We start from the raw sequence: 12,169 nt of genomic DNA on the forward strand, positions 1-12,169 counted from the left end.
ATTATTGCTCTATATATAAACAGTATAATTTCAGTTATGGAGAGCAGCAGTTTTATTCTTCCATCAAAGGAAAATCACCAGTATGAAATTAAACTGTTTTAACCAAGTTGGACTTAATTTAATTAAGAATTAAATACATTTTTGTTTAACAAATATCAGGAAAGTGCGCAGACTTGCACTCACTGGCCACTTTAAAAGATCTCTGTTCAACTGCATGTTAATGCAAATATGTAATCAGCCACTCAGAGCAATGCAACTCTGCTTTGACCTGATAGGAAGGCGGCAGCAACTTGAATAACCACTTGTTACAACCAAGGTATGCAGCAGAGCATCTCTGAACACAACACATGGCAAACCTTGAAAATGGGCTGTAGCAGGAGAAAACCACCCTGGTGATCAATAGAAGTGTTATAGCTAACTATGTCCAAGCCTTTGTGGGTATACTTTGTGTACCCACTTTCTGATGGCTGCATCAAGTGTGCTAATGTGCCACAGGATAAGCGCAAATAATCTCAAACTGTTTTCTTGAACATGGCAGTGAGTTCACTGTATTCAAATGGCCTCTGCAGTCACCAGATCTCAGTGCAGCAGAGCACCTTTGGGATGTGGTGGAACAGGAGATTCACATCATGGCTCTGTAGCCAAGAAGTCTACAGCAACGGTGTGATGCTATCATGTCAATATGGCCGAGGTAATGAAGTAGCCAGTGGGTGTAAGATAACCTTAACTACATGCAGAGCAGTTGTACCTCCCCAAGGCCCATTGTGAGTCAGGGAAAGACCCCGGGCAGTCTCTTATTGAAAGATTTTAAAAGGAAAAACAAACCTGAAATATGAGAATTTTTGTTGTTGTCATAATATAATCTTTCTGTAGTGTTGAAGAGCGCATGTCGTGTTCAAAATTAAGGACAAATGCAGGCGAATTTTCTGTTAAGTGAGTAAATCCCAACACAGTGCCACACTACCAGGTTAATGTTTGTACCAAAATAATTATGTAATAAAAACAGAGTGACTAAGTGTGTTGTGGTGTCATTTACAAGCATGCAGCTTATGTCCTCTGCTGTCTCTCTGGATGTTTCATACACATATATACACAAAGCGCTATTTATTTTTTCCCCACCCACATTTTACTCAGACATGCTGCTGTGCTGCCCAAGCTCTGACCCTGAGCCTTTTGTTTAACTGTAATCGTTTAAGCATAACACTACCCAACCCGTGAACAGTAGCCAATCAAACGACGACAGTAAAGATGACAGTTTTTGCAGTGGCACCAGGATTCTGTCAGTAGCATTAAACCAGGAAGTGAGGGGTCTCTGAGGAGATGAATCATTTATTACATATAAGCTAATGTGCATACTCATGCAGCTTATGAATATCACACAGCTGGTCATTAGTGTAGTTGATTCGACATTTTGTCCTATTTAGGATACCGAAGGTGCTTCTTCTAATTTCTTCAATGCTTAGATATTAAAATCCTAATTGTAATCTGGTCCAGGTGAACTTATTTGTTGTGCAGAGGTGTCTCAGCTGTGTGCTTTGCAGGTTAGATGCAGTGAATGAAACGGCTCTATGCGCTGGCATGAAGTCATCGTAACACCCAACATCCAACAAAGGCCAGGTGAAAGACTGGTTGGAGGAAGTAGTTTTGCAATTTTTATGATTTCAGCTTCAGTAATCCCTCAACAGAAAGCATATAGAACATGTGGATGACAATGAGGTCTATCAAAAAAACAAAGTCTGACAACAGTTTATGTTTAGCACAGTGACTACGTTGCTCAATTTAGGTTTAATGTTTTGACCAAGTTCCTTTTATTAAGAGGATTGAAGAAGAATTTCACCTATTGCATAAAGTACAAAGTCAATGACATTGCAGTTTATGCGGGTAAAGTATTTGGAAGATACTTGAACTACTTTCAAGACAAAACACAACGAGTGAGCATCAAGTATTGAAGGTTGCACAGTTAAAAATATAAAAAATGTGTTTTGTGTCATGAGAGCATTTCCAGGATCATTGCTGCAGAATGGGTTTACAGCCACCTAATCCTCACAACAAAGAGTCTCCCTTTCTCACATTGTCTGCTGGAAAAGATGAGAACTGCCAACTGCCCGAGTACCATATATCCCCTGTTATCTCATTGTTTTTCTCTGCTGGGGTTACCCTGCCTGGTCCACAGAGCAAAGAAGAGGGAGGGCGAGCCTGTCTCACCCTTATGGGGAAGACGACTCACATGGCTCACTTTCACTGACAGACTTAAATTTATTCAGCTGCTTGATGATCAAATATAACTTAGTTTAGAAGCCAAGTGTGGGTATGTGGGCTCACCTGTTGGTTAGTAAACTCAAAACATCTGTGAGGTTTCTCAGTGTCTTTTTTCCTTGTTTATTTATTTATTTTCTGGGACACTTGGGTACTACTGCCCTTTACACTCTGTGTGCATTTAAACATGTCTATAATTTTTGTGGTCCAGTCACTTTCATGCACGCCTGTAGACTCCCTTATTATTATGTCACTTCACCTTCTTAACCCTCTTTTTGACTTCTAAGGACAACACTGCATCGCTCACCAACCCCAGAGTCAATAGTGATGACTCTGGAGCAGATGCTTGCTGCTGCTAATGCACTTTGTGTAGCTAAGCATTTATGCTGATTGAATATTTGACTTTGATTGCTTACTCTTTGGCTCACAGGCATCTATTGATTGATACCTTAGCTTGAGTGTTAAGGCTTCTCCTTTAAGCACCTTACGGGGGGCAACCTAATGTCGTAATAGGAGGGTGTCGTAATTGTGATAAAACCCCAAATCATCTTAAAACGTTGTTTGCACCTTTTGTATCAACAGTATATTTATACTAGTTTATACTATATGTTCAGATGAAATGGTGTCTAATCTGAATCTGAATCAAAATTATTAGCCAATCACCAAGGGTTTTTTTTCCTTCAACATGGCTATTCAGCGTTCTGCAGAAAGCATACATTATTTCTGTTTGCACACAACAATGGAATTATTTAAACAAAAGTAAACTAAAATTAGCATGAGTTTCAGCCGTCTGGAAAAACTAACTGATGGGAATGATGAATGATGGGCTTTAACTTTGTAATACTCAAAGATTATAATATTAAGTTAAAACTGAGGGTTGTCTTCCATTTTGCACACAGTACAGAAACTTTAGCAAAGGTTTGAGCTGTCGCTTGATAAACCAACCAAATTAAAAATATAATATAAAATGCTTAAATTTCTTTTTATTTCTTTTTTGGACACACAAACCAAACTTTTTGTAATTTTTATTATTTACTCAACACTCATACTAGGGTTGAATGGTGTTTCTCTTGTCTTTACTGTTTAAATGTTGCTTTTATCAGCTGTTGTGAAAGCCGATATCAACAGATGAACAACTGACAGCTGATAATTTTGGCACTATTTAACTTAAAACTGAAAGGATTTTAAAAGTGGTTGGTGGTCTCCTGACACTCTTCTGCTCGAGTGGTTAATAAGAAATAAGTTGTGGTGGCTCTGCAGCTACAGGTTCATTCACTTGCTGAGCCTTCAAAACCTGCGTGAATCAGTGGTTCAACCCGCGAAGTCGGACAGATTTTATTCCTCTGAGGAAGCTTGTCTGTCCTCGAATGAATTTGGGACTGGTGCTGAAGTGATGGATTAGACCTCTGTGCCAGCATTACCTCAGCTCCCTTCTTTACTCTCACTCACTCACTCACACAGACACACACACACACACACACACACACACACACACACACACACACACACAGCTTTAAAGCTGTATAAAAGGCTGAGTACAGACTGCGTTGTCTTTTGTTTTTAATCTTTGCAGAGATGTGCATTACACTGACTGTGTCTGTGTCTCTTGTGAGTACTGACATCATTAAAATTTTAAGGATCACGCTAAATTGAAAGAATAGCAGCAGCATCAATGCATTTGTCGTGACTGTTCAGTTTGTTCCCTCCAAGCTTTTCTCATCCTTTTTGGATGAAGTGAAGTTATTATATTTAGCTATTAGGCTCTATTTGTTTTGGTTTTGTTTTTTAGATGAAATCACAAGTAAGATGTATTGAGTCTTATGATAGCTCATCTTAGAGCCGACGACTCTGTTAAGAGCTCTAAAAATGTTTTTCTTGCTCTTCAAATCATCGGTATAGAACCTTTTGGCTCTGAAAATTTCAAGCCACTTTAATGAAATGATGATGTTACTCTGTGTGTGTGTGTGTGTTAGCAGATTAACCTATATTTCATTTTTCTTCCTTTAACAGAAAGAGATTCAGGCCATGAGCCAGTGCCACCACCCCAACATTGTGTCTTACTACACCTCCTTTGTGGTAAAAGATGAGCTGTGGCTGGTTATGAAGCTGCTCAGTGGCGGTAAGTGATGCTCCCCCCCACCCCCTTATTTATAATCTGTCAACACCTATCAATTTAAATATTTTGATTCCCCTCGGGCAATTATATGTAATCTTGTTCTAGAATGAAATTACTGTCTGAGAGGAAGATGCAAAGGATCCATTTGTTTGTCCTGCCCCCTTAAGTTATGTTATCGGGGTCCACAATTCTTTGGCAAGAGTGTGAGTGTTAGGAAAGCTGGGCTTCTTGCTGTCGGTGATGTTAACTGTGATTGTGGGGAATGTGACAACACTGATCCTCATTGTGTCCCCTGTGAGCTGCAGTTCTTTCTGGGCTTTAACTCAGTACAGTGCTGGAGCTAATGACAGGGCAGAGGTAATAACAACCCACAGGCTGGCGTCATGGCATCCATGTGGCAGTGCTGCAATTAACTAGTGAGAGGAGCGTGAAGAGGAGGCCACCATGGAAGAAGAAAACCTCAGAATACAACTGTTACATCTGGAACTGATTATATTGTTGAGGTTTAATTTCATCAACAACATGTATTTGCGCTTTTCCATCAGGGCTGTGAGGTAGTCGAGATTTTACCTTGGACCTTGCAGAGATAGAAAAGGCATCCAGAGAAATGTGTTTTCTGCCAAACTTTTGTCATCTATGAGAGTATTGAGAGTGATGGTGATTTGTTCACAGTGATGCAGAGACCACTCATCTGCCTCTTCAACCTGCTTTCCATCTCGAACACTTAGCTGTTCAAGCACAAATGTACACAAACACACTAACATACTAAACATTTACACTCCCTTGGTACTCCAGTCCCCCTGTGTAAACAGCGTCCCACTGTAACGGATAGTGCCCAGGTGGCGTGCTTGGTGCACTCAGATACTCGAGTCAGGAGTCCCTTGGCAGCCGTCTTGCAGCTGTGCCCGGAGCACTGTGCCCGCCAAGCGACGCTTAAGCAAACGGCCAGCTTCACAGCAGGAGCAGACACCACTCAAGATGGGCTCTCTCGTTCCCCTTATCCCAGTTTAACAGAAGGCCTTGATGTTGGGTTTTATTGTGCAGAGTAATTAAATGATGGCCATGGCGACGTCTGCCATGGAGACGGACCTGAAATGAGGTCGAGTTTATAGACCATCACTCCACAGGCAGAGCATACCAGCCCAGGGGAAGGCAAGCTTCTGTCTGCAGCTGCTGTGGCTTGATGGAGCGTAAGAAACCCTCCACCCTACAGCCCCACCGCGATTTGTTTCTTATGCTTCTGGAAGACTGATGACAGCTCAACAATTGGTCAGATAAACACTGGACATGTTTTGGATATTTTTTTAAAGACATTTTAAACAGTTTTTGGCTAAAAAGTCAAGTTCATCAGGTGTCATTGCTAGTAGAGAAAAATGTTGTATTACATACTGCAACACCTATTCACACATTCAGACATAATTTATGTTTTCTGAAACTATAACATTAAGAATAAGATGATTTCTGACTATTGCTTATGTTGACTAACACAAAAGGAACTCTAAACTGGGGGTACTTTTAGCTATAGAATAACTTGGTTACTTTAACTATCTTACAGTTAGAATTATAATGGTGTGAGACTGATAATACAGACAAATGTAATCAGCCTCTCAAGTGAGTCTCTTATCCTGCTGACAAACTCCAACGTCCCCTTCTTGGACTGCAGGTGGTGATTATAGTTTTTGTTCTCTGCAGCGTCAGGCAGCAGAGCCCATGAACCAGTTCTCCACTTGTGCAGTTTCTGATTAGTGTTGCCTGGCTGTCCGTACTAGTGCCCGACCACATTAACAGACACTAAAGTTTGTCTGACTACAGGAGAGGATGCTGTCTGAACAAGCAGCTGAATAATATTGAGGACCTCTTTGATAGGAGCTTGGCCAATAAGGCAATAACTTAAACCAGAAAGAGCTGGGCCTAGCTGGTTAGCTTAACTTTATTCATGTGTGTCTCTTAGGTAGGTGAAAATGAAAATGCAGTACATCTGGGACTGAATGCCTTTGGAAAATCTGTGTATGGGAAAAGGGTACTGCAAACTATAAGAGACCTGTTGAAGTGGACACTAATCTCAGTAAGTCGTCGAGATCATAGACGGTGATTTGGAGAATGTAAAAGCCAACGAGCACAGAAGCAGAAAAAATTAGATCACTAAAAGTAGTTTGTAAATTGAAGTCAGTTCTTAGAAACCTTTAGAAACCACTAGTTGAATGCCAAGTGTCTGACTTGGCATGTTCAAGTGCCATTTAGGGGTTTTCCACTCCTAACTGGCAACACGTCTGAGGACTAGCATGTGCTACTGGGATAAGAGTGGCACGCTGTTAGCCACCTTTTGATAAGTATTAAGTTGGTGATGATGCTTCTTTAGTATATGTGCCACAGTGTTGTAGATTTAATGTTCCCTTTAATGTATTTGAGGTCTAACCCTAACACGGGACGGATCTCTTATCTGACTCTCCCATTCAAGGCTTAACTTGCAGAGTTGAGTTTCAAAGTAGGTGCGCTGCAGGCATAGTTTTTCAGGAAATTCCTGTTCTGAATGTGACATGTGAAGGACTGTTTCATTACAGCGTCGCTTAAGCTGTCATTGACTCAACTCTCAACGAAGATACATCTTCGGAAACCCACAGGGATGGAATGAGTCGTACCAAAGCATGAAAAGGAATGCGTTTCCAGATTGATCGGCAGCTTTTCCCGGCCAACTGTACCTGCGCTGCTGCTGAGCTCAATGCACTGCCATCCAAAGTAGAGCCCGGCTGACAGCAGATATGATTGAATTTAGCACATGAAAAAGCTCTGCCGAGTTCGGAGCCGGTGGATTTCTCAGATCGTAGCGTGGTCCTCAGCTACTGCTAAAAGCTGATGGGGAGCTTTTCGAGGCGTCTCCAGGTTCACGTAGAGAAGACTATGAAATCCAACCCTCCTAAAATTTTGCATCTTATTAAAAGTTTCTGACAGAGGCTTCTTTCAGTCTGAACCAGTAACCATATTTTTACACCACCCTTGCCTTGCTGCAACCCCTCCCATATGCTGCCGTCACTTTCTTCCTCCAACTTTACTTGGCATTCCCCATTGGCCTTTAGCACAGTTGGCAACAGCTCTCACTTCCCCATACCCCTCCTCCCCCTTTTTTTACTCTCTTATCCTCTCTCTAGATCTCAAAGTTCCTGCTCTGATCATAAGAATAGACTGCAAAGGTGATGTTCATAGATAAAGCAGAGAAATGGAAAAGTGCTGCCTCTTAGTCACTAAAAATGTGCATGAATGTAATTGAAATAATTATTTTTGCAGTGTTTATATTCTCCACAGGCTTAATTTATTCCCTGTGATTTGTAAGAACTCGTCCTCTGGATTTCTAACCCATCAGGTGTCTTTCCCATGCAGAATGAACCTTTGGACTGTTAACCTGTCAGTCATTGTCAGTTTGCTAAAACAACCTAATGAGGCATGAAGAGTTCAATCAGATGAATCTGAAAGAGGCTGACAAGGCTGGCATTTAGTAATCCTCCAAAGCCTGCATCATGCTGTGTGTGTTTGCACTTGCGGGACCTTTTCCTCGGGCCACTTTAGTTTAAAAGAGACTTGTCAGCAGCCTTGCCAGGCAGTGGGATTCTTGCACAATTCATGAGATCACAATCACAAGAGAATCAATCTCTCCAGATTTCAAGCTATTCACTTGTAGCCAAGCAGTCAGTTACTCACCAAGCAGTGTTCCATGAGAAACTACTGGCCAACACCTGAAACATGCAGCTTTGAGCATGTTATAAGTGAGATATAATAGCTGGTTTGTCGAGTCACTTGCCAGAGCAGTTCTGTGAACGTGCTTTCCTGCAAGAATCTCTTTTAGGTGCAAGTTTTCTTTACAAAAACAGCAGCAGTTGCCTAAAGAGATACAATCAGCGCGGACAGTCGCACAGACGGTGCTCGAGGCCCTTGCGACCGATCAGTTTAAAGTTAGCCCACTGTATGGAGTGATAGACAACTCGTACAATCATCCAACCACCTGTCAAGTATTGTTTTGAATGTATGTGGTGGTTTTTCTTTCCTCTGTAAAAAAACCATCAGGTAGCAAGTAAATCTTACCATAGGAGATTATTGATATTTTACATCTTTAACAAATAAATTAGATCAGCTGAAGTAAATGGACCGCTACTTATAAATTGCTTTTCTACTGTAACTGCACTCAAAGCGCTTTTTTACTACAGCCCAATCAAATACACTCATCCTCATACAAGTGCTTTTTTAAATACTTAAGTGCTTTGTCTAACATTTGCACACACATTCGCACAGGGGGTAACTAGCTTGCCCAGGAATACTTCAACAAGCAGACTGGGGAATCGATCCTTTGGATTGGTAGACCCTCCCACTCTACCTACTGAGCCTCAACAGCCCTGTTAGTGGACTTTAGAGGTTCTGGTCGGTGTGTGTTCTGAAATAAAGACTTTTAGTAATGATCTTTTAATCTACCTCTTGGCAAGAAGGTGAAATACTACATTGCCTTATAATAAAGTGATGCTTTTATTTAATAGTATAAAGGTCAAGTGGAGTCATGACTTTTCAAATTCTCTTGCGTAAAAAGCCTGTAAGCTCTGCCACATTAGCTTCATAATCATCCTATTATTCATCTGCTAGCTCATTTGGACTACATAACCCCTGATTTGGATTTGGCTCTGTTCACCTAGCCTCCTTTTCCGCAAAGCTTCCCTCATTGTCAGCTGTCACCTCTTTCCTTCTCTCCTCCATCGAGCCATTTCACATATGGAGATGGAAAACAGACTGAGCAGAAGCTCTGCGAGAGGAAGGAAACTATATACGAAGGAGGGGAGAGAAAATCAAACCGGCTGCCTTTTCTCAATGAGCTTCAAAGAGCCGTCACATCAGAGAAGCGAAGCTGCACTCTTCTTTTACTCTCCCAGTTCACTCCTTCACATGCTCACGTACACACCTATTATTTCACACTCAAACACACATCTAGGATGCATTTCCTGCCGATCCTCATGTGTTTTTTTTTTTTTCCTTGAATTTTCGTTGTTTCATTCCCTCAGCGCTGAATCACATTTTCTGCTTTGCACCGTCACTGCGCGATAAACCCGTTGAACTCATCGTCTCTCCCTCGCTCCCCTCTTCCTCTGCCTTTCTGTCTCGCTGTGTGTACGACTCTGTAATAACACTGTCTAGTCTCAGGTGGCCCATCATCCTCGGCTCCTCTGGGGTAATGAAGCGAGTGCTCGACTAAGTGCCGCAGGCGAAGACATCCTGAAATGATTGAGCAAATAAATATCTTTGCACCTCTAGTCTGGCATTGTTTGTTAAAACACAATCAGTTTAACCTGGAATTGTCATGAGTCGTCGCCAGACCTTAAAGGGACCTTTTTCCAGCTTCTGTTTTAGAGTTGCAGGGACAGATGCACAGATGTGGCTGTGTGACGTTTGTGTCTCGCTGCAGCACAATAAAGGTTGTCAGGCAAGTGGCTTTCTTTTCGCTTCTCTGCTTTATTACCATTCACCAGTGTCGCCCAATTTTCTGTCACACAGAATGCAAATAACTCGACCTCTTTTCTGAGAGGTATTTGCTTTTTTTGTGTGTTTTTTCTTTTTTTATTTTGTGGAAAGCTGCACAAAGGAGCTTGTATACTGACAGCAGTCAGTTATAGCACTCTTTTATGTAACAGGAGCAAAGCAGTTGGAGACACAGTGACCTGTCTTTTTTTTGCTCTAATCAGGGCAGGTCAGTTAACACAGCTACTCTGGTTCTCCATTCACTGAAGACAAAAACAACTGTTTGACCCGTACCCTCAAATGATGACATACCCCCCCCCCGTGTGGATTTTGATCCATTTCCAACGCCATTCATGTGAGGTTGTGCTTAGTTTTGTCCCCTTTCATATAAGAGCAATAATCAAGACTCAAATCACTGAGCTGTGCTGAAATTGATCTTAAAATGTTCCGTAATTACTTGCATCTCTGAAAATATTCTCTGCATATATTGTATATTTTATTTTCTGCACATGCTGTACATATGGTGTTTACTTATTGTGATTTGCTGGCCTTTCTTCTAGCACCAATGTGGGACCGTATTTAGTTGTACTGTTGTACAAAGTATGACTGTGCTATGGCAATAAATAGTTAAAGTTATAATGTGATACTTTACACTTTCATCAGAAATTCAAGCGTAGCTGCTGTTTTCTTATTTGATCTTAAAAATCCTAGGACAGTAGGGATTCTTCTAAAGGTTGGGCTTACCCTTTGGTTATTAATGTTCTGGCTTGTTCCAGTCTCCCTCCATTTCCCCATCTATTGTTTGTTTTGCCATTGCCAAATTAAAAGGTCATGGAGCTGTTTATGGTTAAAGTGCTCTATCTTAACAAAGCTGAATGATTTGTTTTTTCCTTTAATTAAATCAGTTTTACTGGAGCTGGGAGAAAGATCCTTGTGTACCCCAAAATCTAATTTGTCCAAACAATGTAAGATTATACTTTGAGTTATCTTGACTGAATGTCTGCCAATCCATGAGGAAGTATGTGTTTTCATAAAAAGGATTTGGTTTAGAGTAGACTTAACAAATGGTACACGCTGGCCTGCGGTGACTCTGGATCATCATTTACAACGAGAAACGATTTTTCTGACCAGTCTGAACATTGTTGAAAACTGATTGTTAGCAGTAAAGTAAAATGAAGAGTTGCAATGTAAGTCGAGATGTTTTTGCTTTCCAGGCTCAGTGCTGGATGTGATCAAGCATATCATCTCACGAGGGGAGCACAAGACCGGCGTCCTGGATGAGGCCAGCATAGCAACAGTGTTGAGAGATGTTCTTGAGGGCCTGGAGTACCTACACAAGAACGGACAGATCCACAGGTAACCAGGCCTGTTGTGCTTGAGGGTTTATTGAGCAGAAACGCAGTCCCTGATATTCTCTCCTCTGTCGCTCTAATAAGTGTCATGCTAATAATATGCTACCCTAGGACGTTATGTTTTTATGCTGGGCAGTTTGTATTTGTATTGAAGCATATGTGTGAATATGTGTGTAACTGCAACATTAAATCACATCATGCTGTCTGCATAGAAGAGATTCCTGTATAAATTCATGGTAGGCCTCCAAAACTTGATGTTTTTGACATGCAGATTTAATTATTAGTCCTTAATATTAATGAATACATAAATCAAGCTCAGACGTCTTTCCTTAAAAGCCATGGCAATGGCTGCTCTCACTAGGCTCATTAAAGGTTTTTATAATGGACTATGTCAATCACACATCTGTAGTAGAGCTGTTCTGGTTTAAGTTTCTTAAAGAAACAGAAAAACAAATGTAATAAAAAAAACAGGCCTAAACTTTGACTTAAAGTATATTAATACAATTTTAAACAGCCATAGCTGAATTGGTGTGTGAGATGGTTAAGGGGGTTAAAAATATTAATAAAAAAAATTAAGGTTGTGCAAATCTGGTAATTGAACTCAATGAAGTAATTTCTCATAATATAACAATATTGCTAGAGCCTGCTGTCCTCGTGCTTTGTTTTTGTTTTTTAAACCACAAGTGGCACAAGTTTATGCCCCTTCTCCATCGTCAAGGATTTCCAAGCTAATGGGCTGTTCAGAGTCTTTGTACACACTGTCCGAGGTAGCTAGGAAGAGAAAACTTAAACTCGCAAATGCTAGTTCTGTTTCCATAAACACGCAGATAGTAACTGATCTCAGAGCATGCTAGTCTTCCCATCAATCTTCCATCAAAGACCAGAGGTTTATCCACAAGGGGCATGAATAAAGAACCAGAAAAAGCTGGTGACATCACAGCTTGCCCAGCTCCAG

General features: G+C 41.0%; 1 protein-coding gene across 2 annotated transcripts in view; it reads left to right on the plus strand.

Moving 5' to 3' along the window:
• The window catches only part of oxsr1b (oxidative stress responsive kinase 1b), a 44,300-nt gene that overhangs the window by 12,479 nt on the left and 19,652 nt on the right, over positions 1–12,169 (plus strand). For both annotated transcript variants that reach the window (XM_084939380.1, XM_084939381.1), the window contains exons 3-4: positions 4,267–4,375; positions 11,077–11,218. In XM_084939380.1, the coding sequence (XP_084795506.1) occupies positions 4,267–4,375; positions 11,077–11,218 (251 nt within the window). The remainder of the gene's footprint in view (positions 1–4,266; positions 4,376–11,076; positions 11,219–12,169) is intronic.

This window comes from Perissodus microlepis, chromosome 9, assembly GCF_051167445.1.
Source record: "Perissodus microlepis isolate ML-2025 ecotype Zambia chromosome 9, ASM5116744v1, whole genome shotgun sequence".
NCBI lineage: Eukaryota > Metazoa > Chordata > Actinopteri > Cichliformes > Cichlidae > Perissodus > Perissodus microlepis.